At 52.5% G+C, this 22,904-nt stretch overlaps 1 protein-coding gene across 1 annotated transcript; it reads left to right on the plus strand.

The window, feature by feature from the left end:
• Nucleotides 1–16,312: 16,312 nt before the first annotated feature.
• Nucleotides 16,313–22,769, plus strand: TMEM200B (transmembrane protein 200B). Its single transcript, XM_024125784.3, has 2 exons — nt 16,313–16,376; nt 18,359–22,769. The coding sequence occupies exon 2, from the start codon at nt 18,379–18,381 to the stop codon at nt 19,300–19,302; it is 924 nt and encodes a 307-aa protein (XP_023981552.1). The 5' UTR covers nt 16,313–16,376; nt 18,359–18,378; the 3' UTR covers nt 19,303–22,769.
• Nucleotides 22,770–22,904: the final 135 nt, after the last annotated feature.

The raw sequence follows: 22,904 nt of genomic DNA on the forward strand, positions 1-22,904 counted from the left end.
CAACTTGCTTGCTCAATTTGAGATGCAAATCAAAACCACAAGGAGGTATCACCTCACACCTGTCAGAACAGTTATCATCAAAAAGTCTACAAATAATAAATGGTGGAGAGGATTCTCACTGTTGGTGGGAATGTAAATTGGTGCAGCCATTATGTAAAACAGTATGAAGTTTCCTTAAATAATAAAAATAGAACTTCCACACGATCCAGCAATTCCACTCCTGGGTACCTATCTGGAAAACTCTAATTCAAAAAGATACATGCACCCCAATGTTCATAGCAGCACTATTTACAGTAGCCAAGACATGGAAGACAAGACATGGAACCCAAGTGCCCATCAACAGATGATTGGTTTAAGAAGATGTGAAAATATATATATGTATATATAAAATGTAAAAAAATATATATATGTATATATAAGATGTGAAAATATATATGTGTGTATATATATATATATATATATGGAATATTACTCAGCCATAAAAAAGAAAGAAATATTGCCATCTGCAGCAATGAGAATGGACCTAGAGAATATTATGCTTAGTGAAACAAGTCAGAGAGAGACAAATACTGTATGATATCACTTATATGTGGAATCTAAAAACGAATACAAATGAATCTACATACAAAACAGAAACAGACTCAGAGACATAGAAAACAAACTTAATGGCTACCAAAGGGAAGAAGGAGGTAGGAGAGGGACAAATTAACAGTATGGGATTAACTGACATAAACTACTATATATAAAATAGATAAACAACAAAGATGTACTATATAGCACAGAAAATTATATCCAATATCTTATAATAACCTAATGGAATATAATTTGAAAAAAAAGAATCACTATGCTGTACATCTGAAACTAACACAGTATTGTAAATCAACTATACTTCAATTTTTAAAAAAAAGAAAGAAATGAAAGGGTCCATTACTTCTGATCCCATGAGCATTAGAAGGATAATAAAGGAATATTATAAGTAAATCTGTCCCCACAAATGTGATAATCTACATAAAATGGAACAATTTCTTGAAAAACACAATCTACCAAAACTAACAGAAATAGATAATCAAACAGGCCTATATCTATTAAAGAAATTGAATCTGGGAATTCCTTGGTGGTCCAGTGGTTAGGACTCGGCGCTCTCACTGCCAGTGCCCGGGTTGGATCCTTGGTCGGGGAACTAAGATCCCACAAGCCTCGTGGTGTGGCCAAAAAATAAAATAAAAATAAAACACTTGCTTTAAAAAAACAAAAAATGTAGGGATAGAAAAAAATATATTAAGAAATTGAATCAATAACTTTTCAAAAAAGGAAGCTTCAGGCCCAGATCGTTCACTGGTGAATTACACCAAATATTTAAGAAGAAATTATACCACTTCTCAAAAACAGAAGCAGAGGGAATACTTCCTAACTTATTTTATGAGATCAGCATTGCCCCAATACCAAAACCAGACAAAGATATTACAGGGAAGGAAAACTACAGACCAATATTCATGAACACGGATACAAATATCCTCAAGAAAATATTAGCAAATAGAATCCAATGATGTATTGGGTTGACCAAAAAGTTCACTGAGGTTTTTCCATAAAAACTTAACGAAAAACCCGAACAAACTTTTTGGCCAACCCAGTATAAAAAGAATTATATACCACGACTAGGTGGAATTTATTCCAGCTATGCAAGACTATTTCAACATTCAAAAAATCAATTAATGTAATTCATCACATGAACAGGCTAAAGAAAAAATGACACGAACATATCAATAGATGAAGAAAAAGCATTTAACAAAATCCAATACTCAAGATAAAAAAAAACTCTCAGCAAACCAAGTATAGAGAGGAACTTCCTCAACTTGATAAAGAAACCTACAAAAGGCCTACAGCTAACATCATCCTTAACGGTGAGAAACTAAATGCTTTCCCCCTAATATCAGCAACAAGGCAAGGATATCCCCCCTCAGCATTCCTATTCAACATCATACTAGAAGTCCCAGCTAATGCACTAAGACAAAGGGAAGAATAAAAGGTACACAGATAGGGAAGGAAAAAAATTTTAATGGTCTTTATTTGCAAATAACATGATCAACTTCGTAGAAAATCTCAAGAATGACATAAAAACTCCTGAAACTAATAAGCAATTATAGCAAGTTTTCAGGATACAAGATCAATATACAAAAGTCAATTGCTTTCCTATGCACAGCAATGAAGAATTTGAATTTGAAATTAAAAACAATACCATTTACATTAGCACCCCCCAAAATGAAATACTTAGGTATGAAACTAACAAAATGTGTACTTTCTCTGGTGAAAGAAATCAAAGAACAAAATAAATGGAGAGATATTCCATGTTCATGGGTAGGAAGGCTCACTATTGTTAAAATGTCTGTTCTTTCCAACTTGAGCCATAGATTCAGCTCAATCCCAGCAAGTTATTTTGTGGCTATTGTTACCAAACCAGGTTCGTTTTGCCGAACACACAGCAAGCCAAAACGCTGACAGGCCGAGGTTTACCTGCAAGGCAGCCAAGCAAGGAGATCGGAGGACAAATCTCGAATCCGCCTCCCCGAAGGTATTTATGAGATAAAGAAATAGAAGCAGGGCACGGGGAGAGTGGGGAAAAGTGATTGGGAAAAGGTGCAGTAATTATTCTGCACAGGTGTAACTAGGCTATGGGCCTCAGCAAGTTTGGAGGGTGGAGTTTTCGGCCCTATGACAGCAAATGGAGACGCTCACGCATGCCCAGTTAAAGGGTCGGGGAGTCCTATCCAGTCTTAACCAACTCAGCTGGAACTAGAAGCAGCTGACTCCAAGTTCCTAGACAATAACTCAGGCAAACATCTTACTGTGTAGGCTGTGTGCCATTTGGAGGACATGCACGTCTTAAAACAACCATGATTAGTGAAGGGAGGTGAAATGGATTAAACCCACGGACGGCTTCAGTATCAACAACCTGATTTTAAAGTTTACATAGGAAAGCAGAAAACCCCGAGTAGCCAACGCAGTATTGAAGCAGAACAAAGTCAGAGGACTGATACTACCCACCTTCAAGACTTACCATATTCAAGACAGAGTTGTACTGGCTAAAGAACAGACAAAATAGATCAATGGAACATAATGGAGAGCCCAGAAATAGACCCACTGATCTTTGGCAAGGGAGCAAAGGCAATTGCGCACAGAAAGACTAGTCTGTTCAAAAAATGGTGCTGGAATACTGGACATCTACATGGAGAAAAATGAATCTAGACACAGATCTTACACTTCTCACAAAAAAAATTAACTCAAAATGGATCTAGACCGAAATGTAAAACACAAAACTGCTACAAGATAACAGAGGAGAAAATCTAGGTGACTTTGGGTTTGGCATTGACTTTTTGGATAAAATGCTAATAGCACAATCCACAAAAGAAAAATTGATCAGCTGCACTTTATTAAAATTAAAAACTTCTCTGTGAAGGGCACTGTTAAAAGAGTGAAAGGCAAGTGACAGACTGAGAGAAAATATTTGCAAAACACATAGCCAATACAGGACTTAAACCTAAAATATACAAGGAACTTTTAAGTCTCAGTGATAAAAAAAACAAACAACCCAATTTAAAATAGGCAAAAAATCTGAACAGGCACTTCACAAAGAAGATATACAGAGGCAAATAAGCAGATGAAAAGATGCTTAATACCATACGTCATCAGAGAATTGCAAATTAAGAAAACAATGAGATATCACTATACAGCTATTATTATAGAATGGCCAAAATCCAAAACCCGGACAGCACCAAATGCTGGCAAGAATGTGAAACAACAGGAATTCATTCATTGGTGGTGGGAATGCAAAATGGTACAGCCTCTTTAGAAGATGGTTTGGCAGTTTCTTACAAAGCTGAACATACTTTTACCATCCAGCAATCATGCTCCTTGGCACTTATCCGAATGAGCTAAAAAATGTCCACACCAAAACCTGCACATGAATGTTTCTAGCAGCTTTCTTCATAATTGTCAAACCTTGGAAGCAACCAAGATGCCCTTCAATAGTTGAATGGATAAATAAATTGTGGTACAACCATACAATGGAATGTTACTCAGTGATAGAAAGAAATGAGCTATCAAGCCACTAAAAGATACGGAGGAGCCTTAAATGCATATTGCAAGTGAAAGAAGCCAATCTGAAAAGGCTACATAGAATGAGAGTCCAGCTATATGAGGCTCTGGAAAGGCAAAACTATGGAGATAGTAAAAGATCAGTGGTTGCCAGGGGTTCATGGGAGGCAGGGAGAGGGGGAGGGACTGGGGGTGCACAGGGGATTTTTAGGGCAGTGAAACTATTCTGTATGATACTGGAGTGGTGGATACATGTCATGCATTTGTCAAAACCCATAGAATGTACAACATAGTGAACCCTAGTGTAAATTATGGACTTTAGTTAATAATACTGTATCAGTATTCGTTCATCAGTTGTAACAAATGTACCACACCAATGCACGATGTTAACAATAAAAATAAGGGAGGAGGAGGAGGGGGTGGAGGGGTGTATGGGAACTCCATAATTTCCACTCAACTTTTCTGTAAACCTATAGTCTATTAAATTTTTTTTTTTAAGTAAAAGGGAGGCAACCTAATGTCTCCCGAGTATCTACAAAATCCCTCAGGTATTTCCCACTCTTCTAGGTCTTTTAGTAATCCCTTCTTGATATTCTGCAACCTATATTCTAAATTAGGGGTCAGCAAATACAGCCTGTGGGTCAAATCCAGCCTACCACCTATCTATATGGCCCTTGGGCTAAGAATAGTTTTTACATTTTTAAATGGTTGAAAAAAATCAAAAGATGTACTTCCTCGGCTGTCCAGTAGTTAAGACTCCATGCTTCCACTGCAGGGGGCGTGGGTTCGATCCCTGGTCTGGGATCTAAGATCCCACATGCTGCGAGGCATGGCAAAAAAAGTCAAAAGAATATTTCATGATACATGACAGTTACACAAATTCAAATTTCAGGGCCCACTCTTGGCGCCCAGACATGATCGCTCATTCGTTTATGAACTGTCTGTGGCAGCAGAGTTGAGTCACTGCAACAAAAATTGAGTAGGTCTCAAGTTCTAAAATACTTGCTATGTGGCTCTTTTTTTGGGGGGGCGACGTTGAAGAGTTTTTATAGTTTTGTGTGGCTCTTTACAGAAAAAGTTTGCCAACTCCTGTACTAAATGACAAATTGAATCACAGCCAATATAAAATAATGAGGGGAAAGGAAAGAAAAGAAAATTATTTAAAATATATAAATGGGGCTTCCCTGGTGGCACAGTGGTTAAGAATCCACCTGCCAATGCAAGGGACAGGGGTTTGAGCCCTGGTCCGGGAAGATCCCACATGCCGCGGAGCAACGAAACCCGCGTGCCACAACTACTGAGCCTGCGCTCTAGAACCTGCGAGCCACAACTACTGAGCCCCGCGTGCCACAACTACCGAAGCCCACACACCTAGAGCCCATGCTCCGCAACAAGAGAAGCCACCACAATGAGAAGCCCACGCACCGCAACGAAGAGTAGCCCCTGCTCGCCACAACTAGGGGAAAGCCCGCGCACAGCAGCAAAGACCCAATGCAGCCAAAAATAAATAAATAAATTTATAAAATATATAAATGGATGCATGACATATCCAAAAAGTAAATACAGGTAGAGGCTGCAGTCCTATTTTATTATAACCAGTCAAAAGGCCTCGGTTGACTTTATTCTTCCCTCCTATGTATGGCGTCTATTTTAATGCCATGCATAAATAATACCTCAGTGAAGCTGATTTTTAAAAGGAAGTTTCTACAGGCCACCTGTTATCAAGTTACAGAACAATCATTATGTTCCTAGTGCATGAGGACGCCAGCAGGAGCTGGGGGACCTGCTTGGACGATGGGTGAGAATCCAGGCAATTCAGGACAGCCGGCAGCAGATTCCAACCTGCTGGTGGAGGGGGAATCTAGTTCCCTCAGGTTCAGTGAAAGGAGCATGGCACTGCCTCCCCAAGATGCTCTAAGATGGCGGACTCCCCCAAAGTAGAAGTGGGAGGCTGGGAGGAGGGCAGTCAAACAACCACAAATTTCTGCTACACATTTTCAAAATTTGGTGTAATGACCTGAGGAGGATTCAAAGATGAACCAGAGATGAACCAGACATGGGACTTGTCTTCAAGAAGCTTCACAACCTAAGTGTCCATCAACAGATGAATGGATAAAGAAGATGTGGCATATATATATATATATATATATACACACACACACTATATATATATATATATACATATATGTACAATGGAATAATACTCAGCCATAAAAAAAGATTGAAATTTTGCCATTTGCAGCAACATGGGTGGACTTGGAGGGCATTATGCTAAGTGAAATAAGTCAGACAGAGCAAGACAAATACTGTATGATATCACTTATATGTGGAATCTAAAAAATACAATAAACTAGTGAATATAACAAAAAAGAAGCAGATTCACAGATAGAGAATAAACTAGTGGCTACCAGTGGGGACAGGGAAGGGGGAGGGGCAAAACGGGAGGAGAGGATTAAGAGGTACAAACTATCATGTATAAAATAAGCTACAAGGGGCTTCCCTGGTGGCGCAGTGGTTGAGAGTCCGCCTGCCGATGCAGGGGACACGAGTTCGTGCCCCGCTCCGGGAAGATCCCACATGCCGCAGAGCGGCTAGGCCCCTGAGCCATGGCCGCTGAGCCTGCACGTCCGGAGCCTGTGCTCTGCAACGGGAGAGGCCACAACAGTGAGAGGCCCGCGTACCGAAAAAAAAAAAAAAAAAAAGCTACAAGAATGTATTGTACAGCACAGGGAATATAGCCAATATTTTATAATAACTATAAATGAAGTATAACCTTTAAAAATTGTGAATCACTATATTGTACACCTGTAACTTATACATCAACTATCGTTCAATTAAAAAAAAATTTTTAAAAGATGCTTCAAGAGTTACAGAAAGCCTCATTTTTAATGCTAAAATCCAAATTTAAATTAATCCATGCTTTGTTGCAGGAGTACCAGCTGTATGAGGCAAAAATCCCAGGACTTGAAATGTAGGACGTTTCATTTCACCTCTAACACGCCAGGCAAAGCAAAGAAAAGCAAAGCCACACAAGAAAAAGAAAAGAAAAGAAAAAAGAAGCAAAGCCAGCACCCGCGCCTCTTGGTGTGGACCTGCCGGGAGTGTGCATGTACAGGACTGCCCTTAGCAGCTTTTAATTGTAAGGACCAAAAACTAGAAACAGCCCAAAAGTCTTTTCAATAGGAAAATCGACAAGCCATGGCGTGTTTCTGTAACAGAGAACCACGTGAATGAACATGAACAAACTACAAACGCAGATGAATTTCAAAAACTAGAAAAGCCAGACACACGAGCACGACTTTAACTCCACGTAAACAAACCTCTACAACAGGCCCAACTACGCTGTAGCTCTTTTAAAAAACCTATAGTATTAGGGGTCAGAAGAGTGTATACTTTGGGGTGGAGGGAAGAGGGGGTGATTGTAAAGGGCCTCTGGGGGCATCCCTGGTGGGAATCAGATGGGAGTTTACTTTAGCAAAGTTTACAGAGCTGGACCTTCAGGTTTTATGCACATCCCTAGAGATGTGTTATATTTACAATGAAAGAGTTTTACCAAAAGGCAAGTGGAGACTTAATCAGGTCCTATGGGAATCAAAATTCCTTTTTCCTCAGATAGAATACTTATCCTTAATTCACACTTTCCAGGAAACCCTGGCATTTCTTAGAGAGTCTATTAAGAACCTGGGGATATTCCTAAGAAATGCAAATTAGAGCAACCAGCAGGTACTGCATCACACCTGGTGTCTATTATGAACCCCAGGGCGGCTGGGCTGTGATTCTGAGTGGGCGCAGCCAGGATGTGGGGAACCACCGGGAACTGGGAGTGAACCTGGGATCCCCACTCCCGGGCATTCATCCTGAGGTGACAACTCAAAGAAAAGAGCTCCAAGTGCAAAGGTGCTTATACTGGTGTCATTTATAACAGGAAGACCGGTGGGAACCATTCAAGTCCAACCACAGGGGACTCACCACACCCAGGGTCCTAAGTCCCCTCTGGGGCCATTCTGCAGCCCCCCAGTCAATGAGCAATTCCCTTCCCCAGTCCTGAGTATTTTTCTATGAAAAATCTTATAAAGGCTTGGATATCAAATATCATTCAGTGAATCACCTTTATTGGGAAGGCTCGAATTACTTGAAAAGAAATGAACAATTCATGACCACACACATCGGTGGCTGCAATGTGATGCTACCTTTGTCATTTAGCCGCCATTAAAGTGGGGTCTTTCAATGACCTTTTAGTCATCTTAATTTTTTCCTCAAGCATCTCTTGGCAAGAAATCTGAAAAGTCTCTCAGAGGATCATCAGTGGTTCTTCCAAACCAGAAACTTGTGCCAGAGCCAACAATGTCACCGTCGCATGGCGAGTGCTCCAGGCAGGGGCATCTTAGCCTGACGGCTGGAGGTGCTGGTGCCCCAGTGAAGAAACTCTGCCGGGACCTGTGACTATCTGAGGACATTTTCTCCTCCTCCTCTTGGCTATCTCTTCTTTACTAGAATATGATTTGAGACATAAGGCTCCTGGGAGATATCAGTAGGAGACCAAGTGAATGATCTAATGCTGCCTCTGTGCCGGCCACGGGCCAGGCTCAGTGAAGGGGGTTACACATGTCAGGTCACCAGTCCTGTAAGGTCAGTATGTTGTCTGAATTTTACAGATAAGAACATGAGAGATTCTAGGAAGGGTGTGACTCTCACTACCTTTTTGCTGTGTGACCTTGGACAAGTGATTTAACCTCTCTGGGCCATAGTGTCCTCATCTGTAAAATGGGGAGAATAATTCATACCCCTATCTCCCAACTCAGTGTGGAGGACTCTGAAGTCAGACAGATGTGGCCTGGCTCCACGCCATATGTTGTGACTGGGGGGCGGGGGGGGGTCATTTCACCCCAGAACCTGGAAACAGGAAATAGTGCAGTACCTGCTACACCTGTAAGGGATGAGGTCAATGGCCTCACACCGGCCTGGTTTAAAGTAAGTGCTCAGTGACTGAGTGGTTCCCTCCACCTCAAGTGCCTTTCCTGCCCCTTCGAAGCTCACCTTACACCAGCTCCTCCACTGGAGCTGCCTCCTCCGGTCCCCACCTCCCTGCTAGGAGCCTTGAGGCTGGGGAGGGAGGTGCGGGCATTGAGGAAGGGCACTGCAGCCGGCTACGTCCTCCTCTCCTCATCTGTAAAATGCGCGGCGAAACTGCGCTGATTGCGGATGCCCCTGGGGCGAGGTGCTCTCTGCACCCCCCCGTGCAAATGAGGTGAAGACAGGCGGGCAGGGCACTTGTAAGGGAGGGAGCGCCCTGGGCCTTCTGTCCCCTCTGCAATGGGAAAATAGTCACCATAAACGTCAAAGGATGTGCGACCAGTCTGATGAAAAAGCCAACTTCTGCAGGCCTGGGCTGCACGCCCGAGCTAGGGACCCGGCTAGGCAAGCGAGGGGGTGGGCAGGGGCACAGCCGAGCCCCGGGCAAGTAGTCCACGGCCAGAGTTTGGGCTGAGACCAGGCAGTCCTGGGGTCCTGCCCAGCTCTTTGGTACCATTTCGTGTCTCCCGGCCGATTGTAGGGCGGGGACGGGCTAGTGCTGCCCTCACTGGGCCGTTAGGACATCGCAGAGGCTCCCACGCCGGGTGAGTCTGACTCCACCCTCCGCCCCACGCCCTCACCCGGCTTCGTCCCCAACGGTCCAGCCACGCCCTTTCGTGTCCTCCCCCTCCCCCGACCTCCCCGGGCGGAATCATTTATGTCGTAGGCAGCCTGCGGTTTTCAAGGAGCTCATCCGTGAGAACCGAAGGCCGGCGACCCCAGGTTCCCGATGAGGGCCCGAGGCGGACACCTGCGCGCCCAGGATCACTGCGTGGGGAGTCAGCGGAGAGGCGGGATTGGGCCCCCACTTCTCTGCTCCACGTGCGGCAGCGCCGGGACCCGCAGGGGTAGCCAGTGGCCTGGGTGCAGTGCCGGGGCCTCACCGCCAGGAGGCGCCCACACAGGCCCGCCGCATCCAGGCTTCCCGGAGCAGCCGGTCCAGCGGCTCCCCGGCTCCACTGCGGTGTCTCCTACATGTTTCTCCTCTCCCCCTGCCTCGGGCCTAGGTACCAAGCCTTCCGCATGGCTCGGAGGCAGAGGATCGCCCCCTAGAACTGGAGTCCTGCCTCACTGAGATGGTGGAGGGTGAAATGGGGTGCCTAGACTCATCATCAGGCTGTGTAACCTTGGACATGTCACTCACCCTCTCTGAGCCTGTTACTTTATTTTGACAATTTACAAAGCATTGCATTCAAGATCTCTGGATTCTGGCGCTTGACCCCATGTTGCAGACAGAACTGGCACCAGTCCAGGGTTGCAGTGCAGGGGTGGGAGAAACTGGACCATATGATCTGAGAGCCTGAAGAGCTGCTGTCTGCAGGACTGGGGTGACTGATACGTAGATGGACAGAGAGTCCCCACTGGTCCCTGGCTTTTCTTGGCACAAAGGGTGGGAGGATGGCTGGCTGGGCATGCTACCAACCCCAAGGCTCTCCTGACCAAGGGGCCTGCCCTGCTGGATTCTCGCCTTGAATCCCAGGCTCCAGAGGGGCCAGCCTCTGCTCGCTACCCCCACTACCGGTGGTGTGGAGCCACTGCCTCATCTGCAGTGTGATTTGTCACCAAATGGAGGTGCCACGTCCCTGCTGTTTCTGTGGCAAGAACTCCTAGCTGTCTCCCAATAACCACTTCCCAGCCTCCCTTAGAGCTGAGTGTGGCCATGTGCCCTGGGTCCGGGCTCCGCTCTAAATCACTTCCTTCTCTATCTTCCTTCACTCCTGTCTCTGAAAGAGGAGGTGAGGAGGGCCCCAGGGGACTACGGCAGGGGTAAAGCAAGGGGACTGGGAGGGGTCAGGGTGGGAGGCGGCCAACGCGGCTGGCTTCGGAGACGAGCCATAGGACCTGGGAGGTAGGGGACTGCTGTTGAGAGATCCTTTTTCCCATGGCTGCCACGGGCCTCATCTCCCTAGGTGGTAAGTTTCCCAACCCTACACCTGTTCCTGGGTCAGCCTCGAGCTCCACATCATGGCACTGCTCTTCTGTGCTCTCGGAGAAACAATTCTAGGTCCCATACTGACAGTTTGTGAAGTCCTTCCCAGGTATATACAGGTCAAGCCACTCCTCTGCTTTAAAACCTCCCATGGCTTGCAGTGCCAGGGGGTTGAGCCCTACATCCTGAGTCTTGTGTTTGAGATGCTCTGCAATCTGGCCCTGACCCCCTTTCATCCCATCCCCCGCTCCCCCTCTAGCACCTGACCCCCGTCCACGCCTCCAGGTTGTCTGCATGCTGCCTGGAATATCTTCCCGCTCTGCAGCCTGGAAAACTACCCTGACCCTGAGACCCAGCGGGAATACTCCCTCGTCCATGAAGTCTTCCCTGCTGCCTGCCCCCCACCCCACACGGAATCAGCTGCTGCTTCCTCAGCTTTTGGTGGATGGTCTGTTTACTCCAACTCCTGAAGCACCTGGATGAGGCCAGGGCTGAGTCCTCTCTGGTCCCCAACAGCCAGCCCAGAGGAGGTGGCTAAAGAGACACAATCGCTAGCCTCAGCTTCACATTTTATAGGTGCAAGAACCAGCTAAAGGCCAGGAAAACCCTAGCATGGGGCTCCATCCTCATTATAGCCCTTTGGAGTTGTTGCTACCACTGTCCCCATTTTGTAGAGGAGGAAACAAGAGCCATAAAGAGGTGAACTGACTTGGCTGCAGTCACAGGGCTAGTGGGAGGTTGTGTAGCATTGTGGTTAAAACCCGGTTCCATCCCTGGCTCTGCCATTGACCAGCTGTGTGACCACAGGCAAGCCTGGACCTCGCTGAATCTGTCTCTGTACGTGGGACATGGGGTGATAGTGGCGCCTCACTCTCACGGCTGCCTTGCACACTTATGAAGGTAACGGGTACAAAGGGCCTGGTAGCCAGGGGGAGCTCGGCGCGATGGTGACATTCCTGCTGTTATCCCTCTGCCTAGGGGCTCAGGTGGGAGGCTGGCTTCGCTCTGTCCCCGGGAGGGTCTCAGCTCCCTGCCCTCCAGGTGTCACCCAGATTCTTCTCTGGGCTGCAGAGGGCAGTGGGGACGGGGAGCTCATTCTCCCTTAGTGGCCCAGAGACACCCAGTGAGAAGCCCAGTTGCCCAGCTGAGAGCTTCCATGGGTGAGAGGAGATGGACTTGAGGTTTGTATCCCAGAATCCGCTGAGGGCCTGAGCCCCAGTGGGACCTGTGACTGTGGGGCTTGAAGCCCAGCTCTGCCATTTACCAGCTGGGTCACCCTGGTCGAGGCACCACCCCTCTCGGGCCATTGGTTTCCATCCGTGTAAAATGGGGCATCAGCACTGGGCTTCTGGATTCTACCTGCCCATCGGTTCTCACTGAACTGGCACACCAACCCTTCCTGAGAAGGACATGTTACAGAGGCAGGGGCTGTGCAGGAGTGCTGTGATGTGGCCAAGGGCACCCAGCAAAGGACTGAGCAGCATAGTCAAACCTGGGGCCCAGAGCCAGGCTCTCTCCTCTGAACCCGGGTTCAGAATTCTTACTGAGGTCCTGCTGCAGGGGAGCTACGCTGGCACAGGGCTATGATGGTTTTAGAAACCCCTGGGGCTTGGGCAGGAAATCCAGGGCAGCCCAGCCCCAGCCAGCTTGGCTGTTCCTAAAGTGAAGATGAGAGAAGATGGACTCCCAGGTCCTGCTGATCTATGGCCCCAGGGTAGGACTGTGACATGCAGGAGGTGACAGCTGCTCCCTCCCCGTAGTGGCTTCTGGAAAGGACATGGAGCCTCAGTTAGGCAGGGACCTCAGGGTCACTGTGTCTGGTTCCCTGCCTTCACAGAGAAGCTTCCGGGCAGCATGCTGACCACCCTGGTCCCTAGGGGACAGCTCGTCCAGGCCCCTCCTGGTTCAGAAGTGAAGGGGTCCAGGTCACACAGAGGCCAGAGAACATTCAGGAAGGGATCAGTGTCCCAATATTGAGACACTGGCTGTCTACACACCTGCACATCTACAGGGCCAAACCACCAGTGGACATCCCTCTGTGGAGGATCAGGGGGCACTAATTAGTCTAGCTGTGTGTCGGTGTGCAGGTCTCTTTGCCTCTCTGAGCCTCATCTGTAAACTGGGAATAACATTGACCTCCCAGAGCCCTCAAGAGAATTAAAAGGGGTTATGTCTAGGAAGGGGGACTCTTCTCTCCCCGATCACCCCAAATGACCAAGGAAGGTTTCTACAGCCCCCAAACACTGCCCTCTGGGCCTGATACCCATGGTCAGAAGAGGAAGCGGCTGTTCAGTGGACATCCACTTTGTGCCAGATGCTGACCATGTGTACTCTAATCTTGAAAACAACACTGGGAGTATTACTCCCTGCATTTTACAGATGGGGAAAAGTCCTCTTTACCTCCTGTTGCCTGAGCCGGGGCTCCAGGGGTGGAAATTAGGAGTGGGTCCAGGGGTGGGGGAGTCGAGGCCCGGTTGTGGGCCAGTTGTGGGCAGGCACTGAGCTGGGCAAAGGGCTTCAGGAGTGAGCAAGACAGGCCGAGTCCTGCCCCTCAGAGTTCATGGCCATAGCGAACACAGGCAGGAAACAGACTCAGTTCCCAAACACTGACTTCAGTTCACCTGTGCGTAGTGCTGCTGCGGCGGGGCTCGTGTGTGGGGAGGCTCATGTGTGTGTGGGGGGCAGGGGGCGTGTAATGGAAAGCTAGAGGAGGGGCTGGGCTGGAGGCCTAGAGAAAGCCCAGGGCAGGTCTGAAGGATGAGTAGGAGCCAAGGGGACGATCAGGGGAGTAGGTGCTCGTTACAGGAGGCAAGGCAGGTGCCAAGTGCAGAGGCCAGAACACAGAGGATTTGGGGATGGAAAGAAGCTCAGCTACCCAGGAGGCAGGAGTGTGAGAGGGCCAGGGCCAGTTAGTGGAGATAAGAAGGGATTTAAACTCCACTTGGACAACACTGGGGAGCCACTGAGGGATTGAAGCAGGGAGTGAGTGATGGGTTCAGATTCCGTGTAGAAGGATGCTTGGTGCCTCCCTGTGGAACAGCGAGGAGGGCCTGCAGAGGGACGGGTCCTGGGGCAGGAGAAAGCGGCTAATGCGAGATCCCAAGAGCAGGGTCCACCGGACTTGATGGATTAGACAGAACGAGGAGACGAAGGAGCCTAAGGTGACCCCCGGTGTAGTTGGCCTGAGGGTGGGGGTGGGGCCGTTCACAAAGTGGGGGGAACGGAAGGAGTAGCAATGGGGCTGATCACGGGGCCCAGGGATACGGCTGGCTGCTGGAAGCGCGGCGCGCCTTGTGGCCCAGGATGGAAGAAGCCCCAGCACTGGGGAGGGCAGAGCGCTGAGGATGGGGAGAGCCGGGAGGGGCAGGCGGGAGGAGCAAGTGGTAAATGCCAGGGCAGGTGGAGTAGGGGGACAAGGACCGGGAGACTGTCGGGCTTTGGCCTCTAGCGTTGGTGTTTCCCAGGAAGAGCAGTGAGCGGGGAGGGGCAGCGGTGTCGGGTGGGGTGTTGGGGAAATGCTGAGAGGGCGGAGGTGGGGTCAGTGTGTGAGGAGTAGACGAAGTGCAGAGCGAGGAAGGAAGGGGTCTCCAGAAAAGGAAACGGCGGAGGCAAGAAGTGGGAGGAGGCAGGAAGGAGGCCGCTGCCTCAGTGGAGCCCAGGCCACAGCCCGGACGCGAGCTCAGGCCGCAGGAGCCCTGCGTGCCGCGCAGGCAGCAGGAAGGCGACCGCGGCCTCGCTCTCGGACCCTCAGGGATGAGGCCCCGGGAGCCGAGGCTCGACCCCACCCACTGTGGCCTCCTCGGGGACCCTGGCATCCTCGCGGTCGGCCCACCGGAGGAGGCCCCGCCCCCAGCGGTGGCCTCGGTCGCTCCGGAGGATGTCCGGTCGCCGGGAGCTGGGAGAGGGGCTCCCGGGGTCGCTGATGCCACCCCTGGTCTCCTCCGCCGAGCCAGAGGACCGGAGCCTGGTTTCGAGGCCCAACTGTGCAGTGTGGCTCCGGGACCTGACTCTGCCACGCGCAGCGGGGTTGGGTGGCCCAGGCCGGCAACTTCCTCGAGTTCCCCCTCCCCGCCCCGGGCGCACAGCAGGGTCTCATTACCGCCCATCCCCCTCCGCTAGCGCCCCGCGTGCCGGGGGGTCCCCGCGGCCGGGGGGGAGGGGAGGGTTATAATGAATCCCAGGCCGGAAATTCCTCCCGAGGGGCCCGGCTGGGCTGCGGGAGTGAGGGGGGGGGGGGCCGGCGCTGAGGCTGGCAATCTGCCCGCACCACCCCTCCTCCTCCGAGTCCGCCCCCCGCATCATGGAAACTGGGCCGCCGGCCGACCCCCCTGGCTCCGCTCCACATTCCTGCCTCTGGGGGCGGGCGGGGCACGAAAGCTGGGCTCCCCCCTTCGGGCCGGTCCGCAGGGGGAGCCGCGGACCTCCGAACCCTCCTTCTGATTTGGAACGAGCACCGCCTCCCCATTCCAGCTTGGGCACATCTTCGGGGGAGGTTAGAGAGACCGGCAGGACCCGCGACACTCCATTCGATTCAATCAACTCTGAGAACCTGGTTCATCTCTATTTACCCTCCCCCCCCACGTGATTACTCTTCATTAAGCGCTCGTGGGCTTACCCCGGGCTGCGCCCGTATGGTGCGCCCAGCCCTCAACGCCGGATTTTCACCTCTCAGCATCTGGCGAGGCAGACACCATTATGCCCATTTTACAGGTGAAGGCAGTGAGGTTCAGACAGAGGAAGGTTCAGATAGTAGGGTCGGGCGGAGCAGGAACTCCGGCCACCTCCTGCCGGAAGCTCCCCGGACGGCGCTGGGCATCCGTAGGCTCTCAGATGCCCCCAGATTCCTCTCCGGGGCGAGTGGAAGGAGGGACTCTGCGAGACGGGGGAGGGCGTGCGGGCTTCGAATCCTGTCTGCTCGCTCAGGCTGTGGGGCTGGGCAGGGGTCTCAGTTTCCGCACGTGGGAAGAGGACGCCCTCCCAGGCCTTCTGAACGACGTTAGCGGGGGACTCGAGCCCCCGGATCCTCCGAGTCACCGGGCGCGCACATAGCGCTTACCTGCGAGCCTCAGACTTGAGTCGCTGCTTCCTTCCAGCCGTGGGGCCTGGCCGGGCCCCGGCCAGACTGTCCCTGGGGCTCCAGGAGGGCGGGGCCAGGGCAGCGCTAGGCGGGGCCGGGCCAGGGGGCGGGGCCGGGGGCCGGGATTCCTAGGAGACCGCGGCAGTGCCGCGAGCCGCGGAGCGCGGACTCGGACCCGGACCCAGCCGGGTGCGGAGGCGCCAGGTGAGCAAAACTACGAGCCTGGGGTTCGCCCCCCACTTTCCCCAACTTTTTGTTTAGCCTCTCCCTCCAGATAGGCGCTGCGTGGGGGGTCGGGAGCCCGGTTCCCCCTTTCCCCGGAGTGTGGACGCGCGGGGAGGAGGGACCCCTGAGTGTCGGGGATCCAGCCCCGCCCGAGACATGGGACCTTCGGACTGTGTCTCCAAGTTTCTGCCTCTCCGGGGTCCCCAGCGTCGACTCACTCCCTCGAGAGTCTCAGGGTCTCTGAGCATGTCCCCATCTCTCTGCAAGCCTCCGCTTCCCTTTCCGCCAGGACCCGCGGTGGCTCAGGGGTGACCTTTCCGGAGCTGGGGCCGGAGCGCCAGCTCTGGCCTGGGGCGGGGTGGTCATTTCTCCAGTTTGGGTCTGGGGAAAGGGGCTCCACACTCAGAGACCGGGGTGGGGAACGGGGCTAGCCTCCTCCCAGGACGCTCCCGGGGCTGAGCAGAGAAGTGCCCAGCGTTGGGTCCTAGTAGAGCCCCCGTCCTGTGTGGCCTATGACCCTGGCAGGCCCCTTCGCCTCTCCGGGCCGCAGTTTCCCTCTGTGAACACCAGGCTTTGGACGCGGAAGACGCCGGGGCTCTATGCTAGGCCCTGGGCCTTCAGCGCTCCTGTCGGAGGCAGGGATGGGGTGTCCTGCTTTGAGCTTCGGGGGTGCGAATGGGGAGTGAGTAGGGTAACAAGGCCTCCTTCCTGGGGCCTCGACTACGGGTTCCAGCGTTGCAGCTGTGGAGAAACCAGACTGGGGCAGTGAGGATGCACCACTGGACAGCGATGTTGTAACCCTCCTCTCCTAAGGCCGGAGCGCCCCAGCCGGGGCACCGTTTCCTCCCACATCCTCCCTTCTGTGGGGGCCACACCACACGCAGCCCCGCGACTCCTGCCCGGCCCGGATTCAGTCCTCAGGCCGCAGGCCAGGCCGCACCAGCATCCGGGAGGGGCCTAAGCCGGGCGGCCCAGACCCTGGGGCAGCCAGAGGTGCAAGGGCGGTGCTGCTCCGGCCGGGACGCGGGCCACTGAGGCCTCGGGCGGAGGAGGCCGGAAAGGAGGCCAGGCGGCTGGAAAGGGGGATGTTTCATCCCGAGGAGCCCGAATTGGAAACGCTGCAACCTGGGGGAACAGCGTTGCCCGGGCTGACAGAAGAGCCAGGAGGGGAGCTCATTTGGCAAGGCCCGGCACCCCGCACCCGCTGCTCCCTGCTTCCTGCCCGGGCGTTAGCCCGGCCGCTGGAGGAGGGGGCGGCCTCTTCTTCGTGGAGTTTAAAGAAATCCTGGGCCAAGTCTGCCACTTGTTTTGGTCAGAGCGGTCTTCTCGGAGTCTAGCTCAAGTCTCTCTTGCTGCAGCTTCAGTGCTGACTGAGGAGGTCTGGAAGGAGGAGGTGGGCAGGAAGAGGCTGGAGACCGCGACACCCGCTCCTTCCTTCCCTGCGGTACTTGAAGCGCAGCAGAGGGGAGGTGGGGCCCGCGAGCGACCCCAGCGGACCCGGGCGGCTGAGTGCCCCTCCTCCCTCCTTTACTACGGTGCAGCCACCTGCGGGGGTGAGCTCGAGCTCGGGCGGGACTTACCCTGGAGACTCCGCTGCCGGGGGCCCCACACCTCCCGAGGCCCGGGACCCGCAAGCTTGCCAAGAGGGCGCAGGCGGCCGGAGCCCCGCAGCCAAGGATGCGCCAAGGAGCAGCCCGCGACCCCCTCCCTGGTCTCCGCCCGCGGTCCCGGCCAACTCCGGCTTCTGCCGCGCGTCCCTGGCTCGGAGCTCCGCTGCGGAAAACCCGAGCGGGGGCGGCTCCCCGCCTCGCAGCCCGGGAAAATACGGGGGTGGCCGCCAGGGATCTCCAAGCGTCCTGGGCCAGGCAGCCCCATCTTCCCTCCCGGATGTGGGCCCCCGACCTGGCGCTCCGACCGTAGGCCCGTCGGTTCAGTCCCTGCCTCCCACCTTCTCTCCGCAGAGCGCCAAGACGACTGAGAGATGACGGCTGGGAGCCCCGGAGACTGCGGGGAGGCGCGGAGGAGCCCCGAGGGCCGCGTCTCCCGCCTGGGCCGCCGCCTGGGCCGCCGCCGGCGCCCGCGCTCCCCTCCCGAGCCCCTGCGGGTGCGGGCGCGGCTGCGGCTGCGCTCGCCGTCGGGGGCGTTCGCGGCGCTGGGGGCGCTCGTGGTCCTGGTGGGCATGGGCATCGCAGTGGCCGGCTACTGGCCGCACCGCGCCGGGGTCCCGGGGCCCCGGGCTGCAAACGCCAGCGCGCCCCCCCTGAGCGAGCTGCGGCGTGAGGGTCGGGGCGCCGGCCGGGCCCACGGCCCGCACGAGCGGCTGCGACTCCTCGGGCCCGTGGTCATGGGCGTCGGCCTGTTCGTGTTCATCTGCGCCAACACGCTGCTCTATGAGAACCGAGACTTGGAGACGCGACGGCTTCGTCAGGGGGTGCTGCGGGCTCAGGCGCTCCGACCCCCGGACGGCCCGGGCTGGGACTGCGCTCTCCTCCCCAGCCCTGGCCCCAGGACTCCCCGAGCCATAGGCTGCGTGGAGCCAGAAAGCTGGGACCTGTCCCCGCGTCGGGGTACCTCACCAGTCCCGTCAGTGCGGAGTCTGCGTTCAGAGCCTGCTAATCCTCGCTTGGGGTTACCTGCCCTGCTCAACAGTTACCCGCTGAAGGGCCCAGGGCTGCACCCACCCTGGGGTCCACGGACCCAGACTGGCCATGTGATTATCACCGTGCAGCCCTCTGGTTCCTGCATTGAACATTCCAAGTCTCTGGATCTGGGCCTTGGGGAGCTCCTGCTTAGGGCCCCAGCAGCTCGGGACTGTGCTCACCGAAGCTGGCCACGGCTGGACCGCCTTAGTCTGGGGGGTTACGCCAAGTTGGGAAGAGGAGGGGACTTGGGGGCCCGGGTCTGAGAAGCAGGGACAGCCTGCTGAGGCTGCAGCATGGACCATGGTACAGGACTAGGACTGGGAGTCCCAATGTCTAGTAGATGCTTCAGTCCCATCCCAGACTGGGGATGGATGCTCTGGCCCCAGCAGCTGCTAAGGCATCCTGACTTGCATGTCGGCAGAGAAATGCCAACTGCACAAGGGTTCAAAAAGCCGGAGAGAATGTGTTTTAACGTGGAATCTGGAGACCAGCATGACTCAGCCTTAGGAATTCCTTCAGCCTCCAAAAGTGGCCTTAGCCCTGAACAGGTACCTGAGGGGGCTGGAGGTCCAGGCCAGGGTGATTGGGAGATGTATCTGGTGTCTTGGCAAACCCAAAGTGGTGGGCAAGGACCCTAAGACTTGGAAGGTAGGTTGTGATGATACAGGCTGGGACAGGCTCCCTCCAAGGTGGCACTAGTGATAGAGTTTGGGCCTCTGGGAAGACGGGCAATGGGGTGGAGCTGAGATGTTCCACCGCCACCTGGGATGGAGACTGAGCCTTTAACTCCTACCACGTCAACCCCTCCCGCCCTCAGCCATGCAGGGTATATCCCACGAGGGCTACACTACTGCCAATGCCTTCATACTGAGGGTCCGGCCCCTCCCCAAAGAGGTCTGAGAAGCCCCCTTTCTCTCCTTTGTTGTGGCCTGTGCCACGAAATTTCCCTCCAGTTGGCAAATAGCATATGCCAGTTCCCAGAAATCCTTTTATATGTTGAAGCTGCATTTTGGTCAATGTGGACAGCTTTAGAAAATGGCTTGGATTTGGGTCTTCCTGTCGCATGTTTAATTTTTCCCGAGTTGCCGGTAAGAGAAGAGAACTTTAAAAGTTGATCAATCTTCACAGAGTCAGTCCTTTTTTTTTAAGTTTATTGAAAAATGCAATACAAGAAGAAGCAAGACCAAACAGTATCTAAACACTACCACCACTTCTCTAACTACAAAAGGCCAAAACGGCAGACCTAATTATTGCCTATTTAATCTAAGGAATTTGCCAATTTGATTCGGCTGGCATAGTTCCTATTTTGTCAAGAAATGTAAACAACTACTTGATATGATTCATAATTTTTTTTTTAATTTACAAAGCTCCTTCATTTTTGTCACCAAAATAAAACATTTGAGAGAGATCTGTAAAACCAACCAGCCTGGGGCTAAGATCCTGGACAGGTATTTCCCACGAGCCTTCCTTGGTGTTGGTCAGGCCATAGCCCTGGCTCCATTTCCCGAGGTGGACTGTTGCTCCCTCACCCTCAGCTGCCCTGCAGAACACATGGTGGGGGGCTGAGGGCGGGCAGAGATTGCCTGACAGGTCCCTGCAGCCAGGCTCTGTGGGCCCCCAGCGGATAAATTCAGGTCCTGCTTTGTGGGTGGGTTGGGTAGGTGGGTGGCAGAGACCTGACGTGGCTTGGAAGAAATCTTTGTTTCTGAAGTGAGATAAAAATAAAATTGCAGTGAGAGTTGTTACTGTGCTGTGTCTGAGTCACTTTAGGAAAACTGCCAAGTTGTTGACACTGGAAACGAACTCTTCTCTCCTCTTCACCATTTCCACCTGGACAGTCTGTTTTTCTTCACACACACGCACACACACAGTTGCAGGAAGAAAAAAAAAGATCCAAACAATTGCCAAACCCCAAGTTCTGTAACCAGAGAAGGAGGGAAAGGAAAGAGGCTTGGAAGGACACCCCTCATGCTGGCTTGTCCAAATCATGGCTTCTCAGCGCCAGAAGGGCATTGGAGATCTTCTGGTCCGATTTATAGACAAGGAAGCAGGGTGAAGTGAGTTGGTGACAGATTGAGGGGAAGTTCAGGCCCCTGATTTGTGGTCCTAGGCAGTGAAAGTGGCCACACTGACCTGGATGGCACAGAATACACAGTGTGCCAGGTTCCTGACGTGCATGCTGTGCCCTCTTCCTTTCCCCATCTTCATTCCACAGGTTGCAGCTCTGTGAGCTCCAGCAGCTCTTCCAGCAGGACAGCTGGCCATTGGCAAGTGAGCTCACATCGCATGCCTATTTGATGTGAGCTGGATTTCCAACCTCACCACCACTCTGGGCAACAAAGTTCGGGCTTGGGCATGGCCTGGAAAGCCCCATCGTTCCACACCATTATGGCCCAGGCTGTCTGTCCCTGAGACAGGGCACTCTCCTTCCCCCCAAGCCTGTCACATATCCCACCTGAGCTCTTCCTGTCCCTGCCCAGAGAGAGCTACCTGTTGGTTACTAACAGTCTCAAGTAAGTACTAAGAGAAAAACGCACACTCGTGAAATCAGTTCAAACCAACTGAGTTTGTCTAAACAAAGCTCAGCCAGCAGAGACTCCGGAGACGTGCTGCGGGCTCCCCACTGCCGGGAGCAGAGGCTGTAGACTTCTCTCCTGCTCACCCCGCCCTGGAGCCCCCAGCGACTGCTGACTGTGACCCGCTGTCCACCTCAGGAAGCTCACTTTCTGTCCTAGAATGAGGATTCTAAGAACTTGTAGGTAGATCTGTTTGTGGGAAGCAAGCTGGAAGATCAGAGAAGCCCTACTGAATAAAAATGTCCCCTAATCTTTACCAGGAATAGTGGAATTGGGGACATCAGTCCTCATTTTCAAAAACAAAAACAAAAAATTAAACCCAAACCCACCACACACATCAAGCCACAAAACCTGACAGACCTCAGATGGCAAGTGGGGATGAGTGGAGCTGGTGTTTGTACCCCTTGTCAAGTGGGGTTCTGTGGGGAGCGTGGCCCCTAAAAGCCAATTCCCACGCTCCAGAAGGGTATCTGCAAGCAGGGGCCGGTCTGGACCATGATTGCCTCCTCTCTCAGTCACATCCTCTCTCACCCCAGGATTAAAGAGAGAGGCTCAGGGATGGTCTCCTGGAAATACTTCTTAGCAGGATCCAACTGAGGTAACCCCCCCACCACTCCCCTGTGTGAAGTGCACATTCCCAGAACTAGAACACCGTTAAAAAAATCTCGTCAACTTTCTTTGTCCAAATCACCACTAAAAATGTGCGGTCAGTGCTTTTGGCCCAAAGTGCCTATTCTTCTGTGAGTTTTGGTCTCTCCTGAGATGGGAGGTGGGGGGAGCACTTAGCAGAGCCACTGCTTCTGATGAGGTAAAAGGGGAGGGAGGGCAGGAAGGTGAAGGCCACAGATATGTTCAAACATTCACAGTATCAGATATATCTGAAGCAACTTCTTATGTGTTTGATCTAAAGAAGCTCCAAAAAGAAAGAACAGGAGAGAGGAAGGAAAACAATACTACATTCTTAGCAGAGGCCTCTGCCTCACCAAACCACCCTCAGCAAAGGGACAGGGACATCTTCCTGGGGTCTCTGGATCAGGGCAGTCGCCCTGCCTGACATTCTGATAAAGTTACATCACTGGCTCTGAGAAAGGGCTGGTTTATGAAGTTTCTGCTGCCATCTAAAGGGTATAAACCAGGGGAGGAGGAGGGAAGCCCCATTAAGCTGGCTTTGTCCCCCAACACAGCTGACAGAGTCATTGGAGGCTTTCCCGAAGAATGCTGTGGACCCTGTCAGTATAAATGGGGAGAGGCTGGGCTGAAGGGGTTACAAACCACCCCATAAAAAAAAC

This window comes from Physeter macrocephalus, chromosome 3, assembly GCF_002837175.3.
Source record: "Physeter macrocephalus isolate SW-GA chromosome 3, ASM283717v5, whole genome shotgun sequence".
In the NCBI taxonomy this organism is placed as follows: Eukaryota; Metazoa; Chordata; class Mammalia; order Artiodactyla; family Physeteridae; genus Physeter; species Physeter macrocephalus.